Here is an 18334-nt window from a genome sequence, read left to right on the forward strand (position 1 = left end):
CCGCGGCTCTTTTCAGTGAGCTGAGTCAAAAGAGCCGAATGCCCATCACTACTATGCGAGCTTTCGAACACCCGCCCAACTCTACCTCTGATTGGCTTACAATGACATTTTAATCTACCTCAGCCAATCGTCAGCATTTATGCGCTTGTCTCGTGCTCTGCCCACTAACCAAGGAAGAACAGTAAAAAAAGTATTTGCCTCTCGCTCAGAGATCTAGTTGGTCTGATGAAAAAAAACCCAGCTTCATCAGTTATAGTAACGCGCCACATTTTTTGGCAGTAACGGTAACGGCGTTATTAAGATGAGAAGAGTAATCTATTAGATTACTCGTTACTGGAAAAAGTAATGCCGTTAGTATAACGCCGTTATTCCCATCACTGTTGGCTAAGCACAGAATAACAAAAAAACACTCTTGTGTGTCAAGCCATCCGAACCGAACCGAAAACCGTGGTTAAAAAACTGAGGTATGTATTGAACCGTGGGCTAACTGTATTGTTGCATCCCTACAGCCTATATATTTACTGAGGAGAAAACCCAACGCAACTTTGAGGAGAGCAAGCGAAACGTGATTCTGTATTTCTGCTCAGCAACACTGGACATCAACACACGACATGACACACGCTAATAACTTTTTATACGGTCTACTTATGTATAAGAGTTCTGTTTAATAACGTATTAGACATATCGTAAACTAGTGAAGACGGCGAGTGCGAGCGCTGTGTGTAAATGTCCGCACCAACATTATATTTGTATTTGTCTCACGTCACTTCAGAGCTCCTACTGGCGGTGCGAATGCAACCAGGAAAACGTTCCTAAGGGAACCATTAGTTCTCGGTGTGAAAGCCCCTCTTGGAGTAGTGCGAGCGCCTCACCCCGTTCAGACTCGACTCCCTCGGATCTGGGCACGAGGGACTTCAGGCTCCCGGCCCCAGCGCTCTTCTCCAGCTTGCTGATTTCCTTTGTCTTGCTGTCGCTGGACACGTCGCGTTCCTTGGGCCACTCTTTTTCAGCAGATTTCCCGTCGATCTTGCTCTTCTCTTCCTTCTTGTCCTCCTTCCTCTTCTCCTTCTCGGCCTTGGGCGTCTTCTCCTTGCTGTCGATGGGCTTCTCCTCCTTGGATCTTTCCTCCTTCTGTTTGTCCTTCCCTCCTGCCTTGGCCTCTGGAGTGCTTCCTGGGTTCTTTTCTTTCTTATCCTTTTTCTCCTTGGTGGTCTTCTCTTTATCTTCCTTCTCTTTGCTCCCTTTAGTGCTGTGGAGACATCAGGGATCAACTTAAGTATTCTGAAATGTTTTATTTACTTTTATTTTAAGCTTTGAAACCATTAAAAAAAATGAGGTATTTGATGGCTTTCATTAAGAAATGGCATATAAATCAAAGAAACGCAAAATATTGTTAAAAAGATTCAAAAAGAGTTGGGGATTGACACAGCTGGTAAACTGTTACATAACATTTAAGATCTAATAAAACTGGTCTCCCTTGACTTTTTTAAAGCAACAAAAGGCTTAAAGTCGAGGCATAAATCTTATGTTGTTTGGGGAAAGAGTGATGTTAGATAAACTCTTATCTAATATAAAATGAATGAAGGGAAAAGTGGCTAGTTTTAGGACAGAAAAACATCTGCATACAAGCCCTCCCAAAATGATTTTGGCTTTGAATGCATTACAACTTTTGGCACATATTAAATTACAATAGTAAAGAGTCAGCTTATTTTATGTTGTAAATTGTATTTGATATAATTGCAATATTTGGCAGCGTCTCTCTTTAGTTATGATAAAGATCATATATTCATCCACACAGTCACGCAGAGCCGAAGCACAACCAAAACAATGTTCTTCTGCAAAATGCATGAAGTTGTGTTTATTGACCGCTAGAGGGCCAAAGGTTACATAGCCTAACTTAAGTTTATCTACTTAAAGGGATACTCCACTTTTTTTTGGAAATAGTCTCATTTTACAAGTCCCCCAGAGTTAAACTGTTGAGTTTTACCGTTTTTGAATCCATTCAGCCGATCTCCGGTTCTGGCGGTACCACTTTTAGCATAGCTTAGCATACATCATTGAAGTGGACAAGACCATTAGCATTTCTCAAAAAAAAAAATGACCAAAAGAGTTTCGATGTTTTTCGTTGTGTTGACGGAAGGTAGCCTATTTTCAGGCGCTGTGTCATATCATTACGCCTGCTGCACTCATGGTACGGCAGTAAAGTGTCTTGATTATTACGCAGGAATGAGAGTATAGTTCCTAGCCATATCAGCCTAGAAAATCGCAACTTTACATTTCCCGTCGGTCTTAGTGCACGATGTAACTACAGAAGAGTCAAGTTTTAAATAGGAAAATTATCTAAACTCTTTGGTCATTTTTTTTTGAGAAATGCTAATGGTCTTGTCCACTTCAATGATGTATGCTAAGCTATGCTAAAAGTGGTATCGCCAGAACCGGAGATCGGCTGAATGGATTCAAAAACGGTAAAACTCAACAGTTTAACTCTGGGGGAGTTGTAAAATGAGACTATTTCCAACAAAAGTGGAGTATCCCTTTAAAAACAAAAAAACAAATTTGAGGCCGGATGTTGTTTTGTAGTTATGTACGTTGTGTTTTCTAGAAGACAATAATCATACAAATAAGGTAAACTAGTATACAGACGTTCCACATTTAAATTTTAATACCATGTTGCAAATATTGAAAATCTATAGATATATAATATTATATCAGTTTGACCTCCTGAGGTCGACTCGCAGATTCTTTGAGATTAATCACCTCACTTCACTGCTTAATTGATAAATAGAAGAGATAATTTTGACTTCCTAGAATTTAAAGCCTGTTATGTTCTCTAATTGCAGATACGCAAATCAATATAACTAGCCAAAGTGAAACTACATCTGAAAGCTAACATTACGCTAACTCGTTTTCTAAAAGTTTGTAGTTTATTTCGTAAACGGAGCACATTGTGACCTCTCGGTCTTCTCATCACCGGTGAATTACCTATCCCTGACTATGCCACTGTCCCTGACCCCACCAAACCTGGTTAAAACACTCATAAACCCATTACAATCTCATTTCATTCACACAATTCCTGAATGGAAATTAATGGGGACCTTTCTTCCCCCAGTCTCCCAGCGACTCCCATTGAAGCATTTCTATCGAAATGATGTTTTACACAGCCAATTTGATGGGCCATCGTGCAATTGTGTGTTGTAACAGCCATGCCTTTCAGAGATGGTTCCTTTCAAGACGTTTCTCTCTGCAATTGCTCAGTTTAATAGAATTGTAAGAGGATTCTTGCCTGGAACAGTGTTCAATTTGATTACACAGTTCATAAGGAAGGAAGACTTTGATAAAGGATTGATTTATTTGGCGAGTAGTTTGAAATAATAAGCCCCTGCTAAACTTTCTCACCCCAGGGCTTTAACTTTTAATGAGATTATGTAAGAGATGAGAGCAGTGCATCATCCTCGGGTGCGGTACCTGTTTGGCGTGCTGTTTCCGTTGCTGCTGCTCACTTTATTGGCTGCGGTGCTGTTCTTGCTGGCAGTTTTCTGAGCCGCCTGAGATTTGTCCTTGGATTTATCTGCAAAAACACGTCACACAAGGGCAGAGCTCATTATTTTGTCCATACCTACCAAACGTGACAGGCTAATTGACAGAAAAAAGTCAAATTGAGCCAATGCTCCTCTGTTTGGTGAAATAGTAGTTATGGGATTTGCTCTTGATTTAAATACACACTGCTATAAACAACGATGAAATTGCAAGCTTCCTTGGTGTGCCTTTGAAATCTCATTAAAAGTGAATGAAACACAGATTGTGCTTCACAGAAAGTAAATTATTAAAACGCATCGGAAAATGTCCTTTGGGATTTAAGAGTAAAAACAGTCAAAGAAAGAGAGGAGAGAATGGTCATGCTAATACATGGGATTTTAGGATTTTAAACAGCAAGTGTTAGCATTTCGTGCCCATTTCATTCACACTGAGTGCTAGTAAATTATGCTCAAAGCAATTAATATCACAGCTACTAATGGGAGGTAGAATTTAAGTGATGATGAGGGATTTCTACCGTAATCATGCAATGGACAGAGCCAGTTACTCTCGCTAAACTGCATCAACACCATGTTTCATAATAGAGGTGCTGTTACTTGGGTTGTATTAGGTTTTTAGTTTAGTTGGACTCTGTTTTAGTGCCAAACATAGTGGTTTCCACACAATTGTCTTTTAAAAGGTTGTCACACTGCTTTCCTAAAAGTGGATATACACTACTAGAGCTGCACGATTAATCGTTAAAAGACTGTGGTCTCAATGCAAACAACTATGTAATCTTATTCCTCAATGACAACGATTCGTCTATGTCTATTAAACCATTGACATCTACGATTCAGTGTTTGCTTCAAACAATAAGACTAACCGTTTTGAGCTATATACCAAATTATTTGTTTTTTGTCTGTAAAGGTATCCAAACAGTTAAATAAAATAAAATACATAAAATATAAAAGCATCTTTGTTGTTTCCAAGGTTTAAAAAGTAAAACCGGATATCGAGGGTAACGCAGATATGACACGGGCCGTTACACTGGTTAAATTAGCTGATTTCTTTGGATTTAAATATTGTTGGAAACATTTGGGATAATGTAAGTCCACAAAATATATAACATTGTTCTAGTGGTTTTTGGATATTTGAATCCAAAAATCTTAACAAAGTGCCTTTAAGAGACTTTCAAAAACAATCAAAAAATCTGCCTGACCAAAAACTTCTGAATGAAAGAGTAATTTCTTAAAGTCGCCCTGTAGTCAATCATTTTATCATCACCCTTGATCACCAAAATTAAATACTTAAACATTTTTTTTTTCATAGAAACATTTTTTTTCATGCCTTATAGTTTGAATGTTACTCTACACCCTTGCCTCATTTAGTATACGAGAACCTATGAATATGCAAATTATGTTGATCTGATTGGTTGCAAGGTCGTTTGTGACGTCAGAAACACCAGCGATTTCAAACCGTGTTTTTGAGACTGTCTTTGGTTCACTGCAGTTTTAAGCAGAAAATACTCAGCAATGCTGTCGACTTATGAACTTACACATGGTTTGTCTTAAAGCATATTAAAAACACCACATAAACAACATTAAAAGCTGGATTTTCACCACAGGGGGACTTTATTTTTTTGCAAACAGCTCTAGCCTTTTTTTCTAAGCCAAAGGTCATCATGACTCTAATTTCTAACCTCCCGTTTAATTTGTAACCCTGCACATCGTCACTGATATCATGATGCAATCAAAAACCATTATAATCAAAAGCAACATGGGTTTTTGTAGCCCGTTAACATATTCAGGGCACTACCATGTTGCAAGTAGCCTCTCTACAGCCGTGGGGTTGGACAGAATCTGTTTCTGAAGAGCCTGCAGTCACATGACCTGCACTGCTGTCGTGATCAATCCTCGTGGTGTGCTTGTTTCTGTGTTAATGGGTCTGTGGGAGGCTTTTCTGTTCTAATATCCTCTGCAGTTTTACCCCAATTCACACAGTAATTGCAATTAACTCCCTCAGGGTGGCAATTCCCACAGCGAGTGTTGTACGCCACGTTTCATTTTAAACGAGTGTCAAGACGTTCTCAATAAATGGACAAACAAGCCCAGATGCTACCGAATCAATTCCTAGACAAAATCTGGGGAATTATTCCAATGGAGTCACCTGAGTCGTCGACGGCCCCGTCCTCGGCTTTGCCAGCGCTGGCAGCGGCAGTGTTCGCAGGTTTGCCCATGTTGCCCGGTCCGTTCTGCAGAGTGCCAGGCGTGGCGCTGCGCACTGGCTGCTCCTTATGGTGGAACTCATTTTCAGGCACCATGTGCACTTTCCTGCCTTTCAACTGGCCAGAGTAGCTGCAAGTCACACACACGGTTAAAATCACGGCAGATGGCAAGACGAAGTGTAATGCTTACAACAAAATCACTCAGAAATGGATGGAATCAAAAAGAAATCCTCAAGAGGCGTTGTGTTCATTGAGACCAGGTTTCACAACAATATTAACGCAACTAGATTGGCGTGTTTTCGAGAGGCCGAACACAAGGTTTGATTCCCTCCTTTCATTTCTTGTTGATTCCTCGTGTCTACAGAGAAACACAAAGAACAGGGCCCACGTCTGCCCAATAAGCGGAGGTGTGCTGAGAAATCCCACTGGTGGCATGAACGCAACACAATTACGTCAAGTGTTATCACGACTTCTGCAATTGGAACATATGCCAATTAAAAACAAATCAGTTCTTGTTATGAAGGGACATCTAATCAATTTGCAAATACATGACATCAACATTTTCTGTGAACCACGTGAGCTGCGCGAACTAAACGACCACACTAATGCAATACACACTTCTGTTTAACAGTCATTAAGATTAGTTTTTAATAACATTCGGTTGCATTTATTTGATCAAAAATACTGCAATATTGTGATTTCTATTGAATACTGATTTCTATTGTAATATATTTGAAACTGTAATTTATTCCTGTGATCAAAGTTGAATTTTCAGCATCTTTCCTCCAGTCTTCAGTGTCACATGATCCTTCAGAAATCATTTGCGGCTCATGAAACATTTCTGATTATCATCAATGTTGAAAACGGTTGTGCCGATTAATATTTTTGTGGAAACCGTGAATTTATTTTTCAGTATTCCTTGATGAATATAAAGTAAAGAAAGCATTTATTTGAAATAGTAAATGCATTTATAATGTTACACAAGATCTCTGTCACTTTTGATCAATTTTATGCGCCCTTGTGGAAATATTTTATTTCTTACTGAATCTGACCCCAAATTTTGAATGGTAGTGTATGTGTGCCACATTATGAGATGGCAGTAACATCACGCCACCTTCAAAAACACCTTGTAACAAGCTCATTTAAAGATGGCGGATGGGAAAAGTACAAATATACTTCATTCAAACCTAAAATATCAACAAAAAGTGAATAAAATTGAATATTTGCGAACTTTCTTTCTTGCCATTAGCTATTGTAATCATTCGAGGTGATTCTCCCATGCGAGTCGTGCGGAAATTCAATTTTAGGATGTTGTCTTATAACGTTTTTTAGGCATTTTAGGCAGTGTCATTCGTGAGAACAGTAGCCTGGTTAAAACCCGACCATTCTCAGTTGTAACTGAGTTATGGTCTGGCAAAGCGTCATAGACAAATCATTTCCAGAGGGGCGTCACCAACGGACGTCGCGGATAGACCTAAACCCAATCAGAGCGATGAAGGAGATGACGTATGCAGAGCGGCGGAGACACATCTCCGAGTGTTGTTCTTTGCTCGGTTTTTAACAAAAATGAAACGTTCAAATGGCTTAAAACAGACGCGATAGCTGATTGGAACGAGTGATGTTCGACGGCGGCATCCATCTTTGTAATGTAGGCTACAAAATCTGCTTCAAAATCCCAGCGCTGTCGTCATCGTGTAAAGCCCGCCCCAACGTTTCTGATTGGTGCCTCGATTTCGGCGGATTGGAAATGGGCTTGAATGAGCTCTTTGCCAGACTAACTTTCAGAGCAAATCTAAATTTGCCGGAAGTTGTCTGGGTTTTCCCAGGGTATGAGGACAGCAGTTGCTCTTGGGAATCACTGAGGCATGATCAAGTCCTCGTCACTAATTCTAGCTCCAGTGGAGCACAACAGCCCATTACAGTTGATCATTGATAAGATTGTCTTCTCATGACACCGAAGGGCTTCCGTTGGAAAAGTCCAATAGCTGAATGGACGGTGTTCATTAAGCACCAATGAAGAGGCTCTTTAAGAGGCCAAACCTTCTCCTGCCATTCTGGTTGGATTGATGGCACTGATTCATGAGCCTTCGCATCTCGCCCTCAACAAACCTCATCGCTTTCATGTGCCTGTGATGACCAGCCACTCTTCAACGGCACCAGTCCGACACATTTTAATCAATCCCACTGCGGAGCGTATGCTAAAAGCGGCAGAAAAGAGCAAAGAATAAATCTGCCTTAATGTGGATAACCTCTGCCGGGAGAGATGCCCGGTGACTCCCTACTGATAGCTAAGGAACAGCTGACGGTTGGCATAGGGGGACTTCCCTCATTAATGATTTATTTCTGCAATTAACAGTAATGTTTTAAGCCTACCTGCACTTGCACATTGTAAGACTGAGTGGATTTATCCCCAGCGGTACATTTAGGAAGACCAGCTCAAGGCTACGAGTAAATGTATGGAGAAACTTGTCGTAGCAAATGCACATTATTATATGTGTCAGACGTGCGTAGAGAGATATATTCTTCTTTTTTTGCTGAGATTCAAGACTTCATTAAGGTTTTTCTCGAGAACTGGGATGAATGGGAAGAAGAAAAAAAATCAGTGACCTTTGTAGGGATTTGTTGTTCGCAATATCGCAATATGGTGAAAAAAAAAAAAAAAATGGCGGTTTCAAATCATTACGTCAAAGCCTTGCAAAGATACAGACTCACTTCCTGTGATCGATCCTCCTAGCCAAATTTGATGATGTCACAAGCAAATGATTTAGTAAATCGTAACAATGTAAATAACTTTTGATTATGATCATCCGTCAAATCCGTCTGATTGAACATTCAAATTGGCAGAGAATTGATAATCGTGTCACTGAATCGTTCAGTTTGGTTCAAACCTCAACTAAATTGTGACAACTTTTTGTCTAGGGGTCGCCATAGTCGTCATGAAATTGCATTATACGCAGATTCCCAGTAGATATAATAGATCCTGCACACCTTCTGAAAGGAAGCCACAGCTTAACACATGGACAACTATGAGCTACCACCAGTTAAGACTCCTGAAAGTGAAAGATAACCAGTGTGGTGAAAGCACTTCATAATGCTGAGGCCAGCCGGCTCTCGGCTCAGTTACCCCATGGCTAACGCATAGAGGTCGGGCCTCTTCTCTTTCTCCTCCTGGCAGATCTTGTGGACGCGGCACTCCAGAGCCTGGCCCAGGTTCAGCACCTTGGGGTACCAGGGCAGGATCTTGGTGAGCACGATCAGGATGTTGCGGATGTGGGTGTACTCGCCCGTCTCTAGGCAGTGCACAGACGCCTGAGGGAAGAAGCAGAGCTTTTCTATACAGAGATCATAACAAAAACACACATTTAGGGGCCGTTTACACAACACCGTTTTCAACAAAAAACGTAAAACTTTATGGGCCCTATTTTAACGATCTAAAACGCAAGTGTCAAGCAACTTTGTGGGCGGATCTCGGCGCTGTTGCTATTTAACCGGCGGGATAAATGACTCTTGCGCTCGACGCAAATCTAAAAGGGGTTGTTCTGAAGTAGCTTCATTATTCATAGGTGTGGTTTGGGCGTAACGGGAAACAAACCAATAAGAGCGTCATATCACATTCCCTTTAAGAGCATGATGAACGAGGTGCGCTTGTTCCATGGCGCAATACTATTATAACGGTGCATTTACCAGAACCGGTTCACAGCCGAGGAGATCGATGTTCTCGTCAGGGCCGTAAAAGAAAGAGAAGTGACATTGGCGATGGGACAAACCCACCCAAATTAGCTCCGGTTAAACATGCATATAATAATTTGGGTAAATGTGTAAGCTTTATGCCTATTTTTCCCATCGTCATGGACACAACAATGATTTCCCTCGTGTTTTAATATTTTTCCTTATAATAATGTATCATTTGCAAAAAGTAAAATGCATCTGTGTAGATGAGAGAATCATCTACAGTGTATGCGCGTTGTTCACACACTTTGGCCAAGCATGTGCGCTTAAAATAGCATCTGAATGTACGCGCAACGCGCCACTGACTTTAGACTAGGTTTTTTCTGGTCAGTGGCGCAATTGTTTTCTGGAACTGCAAACTAGCACCAGGGATTGCTTGCGCCGGAACACACCTCCTTTTTTGCACCGACTCGCCCAGGGAGCGCAAGTTCAGTCCCTAGTGTGCCGGCGTGCGTCTGTGGAGGGAAAAGTCCGCTTTGCACGGGTGCAAAATACAAATGATACATGCGTCCGTGTACAAATTCAATTGCGCTGGGTGCAAGATAGGGCCCTAGATGCGTTTTGGCCGTTCATTCACACGACAGCGGCGTTTTGGGTGCATGAAAACGCAAACTTTTGAAATCGGGGTGTAGCAGAATACAGTGTTTTTAGGCGTTTTCGCGGATCTGTGTGAACGGGGATCGTTTTGACAATGGTGTCGTCTGTATGGAGAAAACTTCTCTGTTTTAAGCATATCGTTGTCGTGTAAACACACCCTTAGACAAAACAGAAAGCCTTATATAGGTAGTCTAATTGAAATTAGAACTGCACAGTTTTTGTCTAGTTATGCACAAGCATTTTGCATATGACTCAATACAATACTCAGCACAACACAAACCCCGAGGCCATGGCTGCAATGCTATCAAACATTATCCTTTCAAAAATAAATGAAAAATACTTAAAGCCTTGAGAAAGATTTTAGTTTTGTGCAGTAGTTTAGTAGTTGCATTAAACAATTCGGCCTGTTTAGCAGAATTAGGAGGAAATATTAATTAATTCATTAATAAAACATATGGTAACACTTCACAATAAGGCTCATTAGTAAACATTAGTTAATATATTATTTACTAACATGAACTAACAATGAGCAATACATGTGTTCCTGTATTTATTAATCTTTGTTAAAGTTAGGTAATAAAAATACAGCTGTTCATTGTTCATGTTAACGAACAGTGCATTAACTAAAGTTAACAAATACAGCATTTGATTTTAATAATGTATCAGTAAATGTTAAAATTAACTAAGATTAATAAATGCTGAAGACGTATTGTTCATGTTAAATAATGAACCTTATTTGTAAAGTGTTGCAAAAAGTATACATTTTGAATCACACAGCTCTATAAAATGACATCACACATTTTTTGTTGTCTGAGGAGCGCAACACTAACTTTAGTCAACTTGTAATGCCATTTGTGGACAACATGCCGGAAATTCTCATAGTCCAGCTGATCTGCTTTGTTCCCTCCGTCGAAACCACTGGCTCGGAAAATAGTCAGGAACCCTGGGTAATTGCCACATTCCTAGAGGAGGAGCCAGAAACAAATAAGACAACACAACCAAATAATACCAAAGGTTTCTGACAGGAACCCTAAAACCTCGACATATGTGGAGAGACACGTTTAGCTGGGGAAAAGTATGTAAATGTGCAATGGAAGATGATTGACTTCTAAAGACCAGTTTGCTCCTGACAAACACTTAAACACTCTGATGCTTTAAGGAAGGGACACACTGCCAACTCTTTCACAGACACCAATTTAGCCTGGACTAGGACACACTAGAGACGGCAGTGACAGAATAATTAAACGAGAGTGTGAAAGCACAGCACACCTTCTCATAGATGGCCCTGTCGCTGTGCCATCGAGTCACAGTCTCCAGCATACAGCAGAGGAAGCGGCCGTAGCGCCGCGACTCGTTCTCCGTGCAGCTCGCCACCGTGTAGATGATGTCCGAGAACACCTGGATCAGGACACACACAGGTGTGTGAGAACTACTGCCGCCATTAAACACACACCCATCATTTAGATTTAAAACATTGTGCAGATTTGCATTTGCAAAGACACTTTGTGAATGCACTGAGCATTTTATGTAAACTGAAATATACTATATGATGACTGTACTCGTATGAAGGATCAAAATAAACATAAAACAACAACAAAAAATAAAAACACAGACCCATGATTCTCTAATGAACACAAATGGAAATACATCAAACAGAATCCTACATGAGCTTGTATCTCTCTGACTGTGGCCAATGGCACAGATCACATACACAGTTCTTGTTTTTATGGAATGTTGCAGTGTTTATTTTTTTATAAATATTTATTTGTTCTCGTTCCAGAAGCCTTTTTTCACTCAGATATACGGCACAACAAAACCCCAACTTTGCTCATTTTAAAGCAGCCTTTAAAATGTATTTTAAGGCTGTAAAGTTTTTAAAAAAATCGAAAAGCCCAAAGATCTGTATCTCTGCTAAAGGAATTTAATATATGTTTGTGATGCCCATTTCTTTTCTTTTCTTCCAAATTATTGTTGTTTTAAGTTATACTTATCAAATGTGAAAATGTGTAAAAGAAATGTGTCAAGAACTTGATATCAAACTCTGTAATTTTGAAAATTCAAATATTTTTTTTTTTTTTAAAGATATACGGCACAACAGGGAAGAAAAGACTATCACAACTTTTATAGCCATGCAATAGCACTTTTTACATCAGTAAAGACTGTTTGTAACTCCGTATGAAGGCATTTTCTTATTTTTCAGTGCTTATTTTTCAATGTTAATATTTTTATAATTTTTATAACAATTTTAATAATGCATTAGTAAATGTTGAAATTAACATTAAGATTAATAAATGCTGTAGAAGCATTGTTCATTCTTAGTTAATGTTAACTAAGGTAGTTAACTAATTACATAATTTGTCAGGAGGTCTTTTTTAAACTTAGTAAATATTTGTAACCTTGTTACCGAAGGTCGGGGACATGCATGAGCAGTTTAAAAGCCTGATTTGTTGATTACATTATTTCTTAGCATTATTTCTTAGCAATTAACATTATAAACAAAACTAAAGTCTGGATTAAAGTTTGTAATCAAAAAGAGAATAAAAACCCCACCAGATCACAGGTCACAGGGTTGCATAACCTTAAATGATGTCACTCAGTAGGGAGCAGATAGTTTTGAATAAAGGTTGGTTTGTAGCTGTTGAAAACCATATTCCTATAAAGACACATGTTTGATTTATTGTTGTGCTAATTACTTGAGTAACAGCGTTGAATGGTTGATAATGGAAGTGAATTATTTTCTTGTGTTCCCATAATGCTGTAGAAAGTGTCTAAATCATATCATATTGAATATCTTATCTTTTAATTTCACAAAATGATGTGGTAAAAGGGTTTCATCTCTAACGTGACCCTGCTAAATATTGTGTTTTGGTAATTCAGTGCATAACTGAAACTTTCTACAAATAACTGAACAAATTCAACAAACTTATGATGTGTGAAACAAGTACACCTTTTATGTTAGCTAATTGTTTAACTTATTAAAGGATAATTCCGGTATTTAACACTTTGAGTCTATTTTCTAGTTTGTTTTGGATGAACTAGAGTGGTGGACAGAGTGAATCTTCCCGTTTTCGGTCGAAGAGGTAAAAACGATATAAATACTGTTCGTTTTCTCACACAAACCGCTCGTTTCGTGTCTCAGGCCATCAATGTGTACTTACATTTACGAGTCATTAAATCATGTTTAATTTGGACTTCTCTGTGCATGCTCTTTGAGGTGGAGACCATAGACCTGCATTATATGACTGACAGACAACAACGGTTCGACCTAAAAATATCAAAATTCAAAACTACTGCGGAAACAAAGACACCTACATCTTGGATGCCCTTGAGGTAAGCTAAAACATACCAAAAATTAATTTCAAAGTGAACTATCCCTTTAAGGGTTGTTTTAAGGACATGTTTGTGCATGAATCACTCTGAAGCGGTCAAAGGCGAGTCTAAAAGAGTCAAAAAGTCGATTTTTGAGAGTCAAAAAGTCCCATTTTGACGATGGGACTTTGACGAAGTCCCATCGTCAAAATTTCTGTGTCCACCACTCTAGTTCATCCACAACAAACTAGAAAATAGACTCAAAGTGATAAATACCAAAATTATCCTTTAATGGTTCTCTCTCTCTTTCATTATTTTAAGAGGGAAAGAAAGAGGCACCAACTAGCCGCCCTGACCCGCAGTGGACTCACTCTGTCGTAGCACAGCAGTGTGCAGAAGTTGGGCGTCTTCTGCTGGTGCACCAGCTCCACGAAGCGAGCGCAGTAAACGGCGTCGATGGCGGAGAACACGCAGCGGGGGAAGATGCAGAGCTGCAGGAACTTAGTGATGGTTTCATTCTTGGTGGATTCTGAAAACAGCGAGAGAAACGGGGTGAGAGACACCAACAGCCCTGGAGAGACTCAGAGAGAGAGAGAGAGTTAAGCGAGGACTCACTGGCGAGTAACCAGTTGTCCTTCTCCAGTTTGAGGCGGTGCAGGACTCTCTGCACGTGCTCCAGCTGCTTCTTCTCCTCCTCCTGCAGCTTGTCCTGCAGAGCTGTGCAGCGCTCCTTCTCTTTCTTCTTTTTGTTCAGAGGCTGCGAAACAGAGGAGCGTTATATGAGCAACATCTTCAACAGTAGCACCACTTCTCAATCTACAGCCTCACGGCAAAACTATTGCACATTTCGGATGAGCTTTGAGCTTCTAAGTTGAATGGGATGGCTGATTTGCCCATTGACATGGCTTGACATTAACACCCGCCAACCCTCCACATGCATGTGTATTTCAGCAGTGCCGTGTAACGCGGTCACTCCTACAGGACACTTTGGCAGGTTGAACTTTATATAATATTCATTTTTCAAATATAGTCTATTAAAAAGGCATCTGAAACAATAAACTAAGTGCAATGTAGTGATGTCAAAAATATAGATTTTTTCTATACTAAAATATCTGAAACTCTTCAGCTGCGCGTTCTCGCTCTCTAATCTCTCCGACAGCGAGTGACACACAGACCCGCTTCCCTTTACTCACTTGTTCATTTGCTCCAGATGAATATTGTTGGGGTTACAGGGATTGAATTTGGGTGTGAGATTGCACGTATTGATCATAATTTTACTCATTCTCGCAGGTTTTGTGCTCACACACACCCAAAGTGCGGCACATAAAGACAAGTATATTGGCTAAATAAAACATTATAATGGATCCGTGCACCAGGTCTTAAAGTGACAGCAGCCTAATAAACCTACTGCCAAAAAATGATCTATATGGCAGTTTTTCCCCATGGTAACGATGTCAAAATTGTGGCCAGTGAAAATGCCGAGTGGCTAGTGACTTTGGAAAACCACAGGCCACAGGGGCTGCCGAACAAAAAAGCCCTGAGACTATCCATTATTTGAATGCAATTATTTTCCCATTAAAACAGTTTGAATTTATACATTTTCCACGGGCAAATATAAAAAACCCTGTTCTTGGGTCTTTTTGAGTGTGCTTTCAGAAGGCATGCTTGAAAAGCCAAATTGTAAGGTTCATGTCCCGCTGCAAAACACAACCCTGTAGGAAACACTGAGCTGTTCTCTCTCCGAGACCTTTACATCATCTATGGAGCAGAACATTTCCACAAGACCTCTGCTGTGTGACGGGCAGCATTACTGATGGAGAGCGCCGTTAAAACTATTACGAGGAACAACTGAACTACTATTAAGTGAGGACAGATCATGGGATCATGTGACTGCATATTTTACACTGAGCGCATAAAAATGCATGAGCTGTTAAATCTAGTATGACAAACTTCAGCTCTGAAGCAGCAGCATTATTATTCTGCAGAAGTAAAAACTGCTTCAAGTTTTAAGTATTTTTATTAAATTAAATAATTATTTTAACATATGGGTTTAAATATGTATATACTTTTTTTTTTAATGGCGGATGGTTTGTCTAGATAAGACTCTTATTCCTCGGCCGTGTCGAGACTTTGAAGCTGCACTGCAACTCACATCTGGACCTTCGACCCGTTGGACCCCATTGAAGTCTCTATATGGAGAAACCAGGATCCTCCATCCTGGAATGTTTTCCTTAAAAACCTTAATTTCTTTTCGACTGAACACAGACAGACATGAATATCTTGGATTGCGTGGGAGTGAGTAAATTATCAGGAAATGTTTATTGTGGAGTGAACTACTCCTTTAATGCCACCCACACAACACTATTTTAGCCTCAGTTTTTCACTCACTGACAGAAAACAAATCAATACTCTCTAACATGAGTGACGATTGCCATGTTTGAATTACCGAAGACGTGATATGAGACGAGCGCTGAAGTGTCGCCGGTGCCAGAGAGACATTTAGCAGGTTATATTCTAGACCTGTATGCCATCCAACTCCTGTAATGGAACATGTGTGTGTTGACTCGAAATGACATTGATCCAATGATTTTTGAAAGTCTTGTGTGTAAGAGTGGCATAAGACTAGGGTTGGGTACCGTTCACATTTTAACCGGTGTCTTTTTTCGGTACTTCAGGCATGTTTACCTCAATAACTGTAAAGAAACTAAGTCACTTGTAGAAGTGTTATTGACATTATGGCAGAGCTGCCTTGGTCGCTTGTCTGTGATGCTTGAATATTAATAAAAACAACAATTTTAGTAAAAAAAAAAAAAAAGGAATTTCTATTAAATGTTTTTTTTCCCCACAAATTCTGCGTTGTGAATTTTCTAGTAACCAAATGAAGACGTAAAACATTAATTTCATTGATCTTTTATATTAAATTAAACTTCTTTTGGCAAACGACATGCGGCACAACTAGGGATGGGACGATTACCGGTTTCACGATAAACCACGATAAAATGTCCTGGCGGTTAGTATTATCGTTTAAAAATTTAATTATCATAAAAACCGTGTTTGATTATCGTGATTTTGAAACTCGCGGTAAATCCTGTCCAGCCAGAATCAGTCTGACACAGGCGCGAGCATTGTGAGAGAGCAAGCATGTGGTACCTTAATACCACAACTAACTTGGGCAAATAATTAGACAAAAAATGTATTGGAGATGAATTATTTCATTATCTCACTTGTAATTATTGCAAAGCTTCCGCGAAGAGAAAAGTTTTACAACAAGTGGATTTGAGCCAAGACGAACGAACATATTCAAACTATTAAGGGTGACATTTAAGGGATAATGTATTGTATTCATTCATAGTAAACTTATTACAGTTTTATTTTTTACCACAGAAATAATTTCAGGGACATGAAATATTGAATTGTGATTAACTTAATGTTTTTAAATCTTACCGGTTTATAAATCCATTATACAAGTTACAGTGTCCAAATCAATCGTAAAGTAAATGTGATCACTACAACAATATTGTAGTAGTATTAATACTAAATTACTCTGATTTAATTTTCAATACAATCAAAACTGAGACGCAAGACATACACATTTGAATGAAACCAGAGATTGCGTCCGCGGTGATCCGAGACATGGATGTGCGCTGTGTAGTGCGTTGCTATTTACAACAGTCATTATAAGTATTCCAGTAGTTTAGTCACCCTGACCCAACCAACATATTTTGTTCATTTAAAGTGTGTGTGCGTGCGTGTGTGTGTGTGTGAGAGAGAGAGAGAGAGAGAGAGAGAGAGAGAGAGAGAGAGAGAGAGAGAGAGAGAGTGAGAGAAAGTGATTTATTATTTATTAATAATAATAATATTCAGTCATACACACATCCATAAGTGTTATTATCAGGTTGGGAATTATACCGCGGCCACGCGGCCATGGCCGCCGTTGCCCTACACTTTGGCCTTCATGCCCCGTGAAAAAAAAAATAATCGTACGGCCACAGTGGTCTGTGTGCCCTGGCCCTGTCCAAGTTCCATGTATAAAGCGCCAGTGCGGCATAGTGGGCCACCCAAGTAGTCTCTGAACTTCAATTAGTTCGTGGATTCGCGCAGGTGCAGTGTCATAACCAGTGCGTCGGCGCACTGAAGCGTTTCTTTTCCCCATCGCGTTCCCATTCATAAAAAACTCCTGTGCTGTCGTCATGACAGCGATTCACAAAACAACGTCACTCACGGCTTTTAGCTCAAAAGTGTGCAGATTTGGAGAAATATTTATATATTCTCAGTTTACATCAGATTTCTATTAACAGGAATAATATTTTATTGAATTGAATAGAATGGTATACTATATGAAGCCATACTATAGTAGCCTATGATGTGAGATAGAAATTTAAGTCATTAAATTCAAGTTCACGAAAACTTTTCCCTCCGCTGCGACTGTCAGTCATTCTCCATTCAGCATCAAACAGCGCGTCGCGTTCGGTTACAGATAACCCTCTCCAAGATGATTCAATGTTAATATTATTATACTTGATCGGTAGATAAAGCTATGGTTTTGCATAAAATGACTATCTTGCTGGACTGTATTGCTGTAACTTAATCATGTTACTTTCTATGGTGTGTCTGTTAGATCACAACACTGGAGCACTATAATTGTTCTTCACGCGCACAGTAACTGAAATTTAAAACTCTTAAAAGAAAAGGCTCAATAAACTATTGCATAGATAGATACTGTATAATACACTACGCATCGATATGTCTTTGTGCTTTGAACTTTTCAATGCGGACTCGACGCGCTGCGCGCTGTGACTGTGTTGTTTCAAGCGCATCATTCTGCGCTCGGGATGCGCATAGTGTCGCACTGTGTTCGATCCTTTCATAATCATATAATACTTTTGCGCAATGAAAGATTCTTCATAGCCTTTTTTGTTCTGTCCTATCTATCATATGTTGCTGCCTCATTAAACAGCTGTG

General features: G+C 39.6%; 1 protein-coding gene across 5 annotated transcripts in view; it reads right to left on the bottom strand.

Annotated features, from left to right (window-relative positions):
* thoc2 (THO complex 2) overlaps positions 1–18334 on the bottom strand; it is a 154980-nt gene that overhangs the window by 29302 nt on the left and 107344 nt on the right. For all 5 annotated transcript variants that reach the window (XM_056265206.1, XM_056265204.1, XM_056265205.1 and 2 more), the window contains exons 24-31: positions 13988–14129; positions 13744–13901; positions 11333–11461; positions 10894–11025; positions 8862–9046; positions 5680–5867; positions 3466–3568; positions 873–1249 (exon numbers count right to left, since the gene is read on the bottom strand). In XM_056265206.1, coding sequence (XP_056121181.1) covers positions 873–1249; positions 3466–3568; positions 5680–5867; positions 8862–9046; positions 10894–11025; positions 11333–11461; positions 13744–13901; positions 13988–14129 — 1414 coding nt within the window. The remainder of the gene's footprint in view (positions 1–872; positions 1250–3465; positions 3569–5679; positions 5868–8861; positions 9047–10893; positions 11026–11332; positions 11462–13743; positions 13902–13987; positions 14130–18334) is intronic.

Source organism: Rhinichthys klamathensis, unplaced genomic scaffold (genome assembly GCF_029890125.1).
Source record: "Rhinichthys klamathensis goyatoka isolate OS25496 unplaced genomic scaffold, OSU_Roscu_1.1 h1tg000230l_1, whole genome shotgun sequence".
Classification (NCBI taxonomy): Eukaryota; Metazoa; Chordata; class Actinopteri; order Cypriniformes; family Leuciscidae; genus Rhinichthys; species Rhinichthys klamathensis.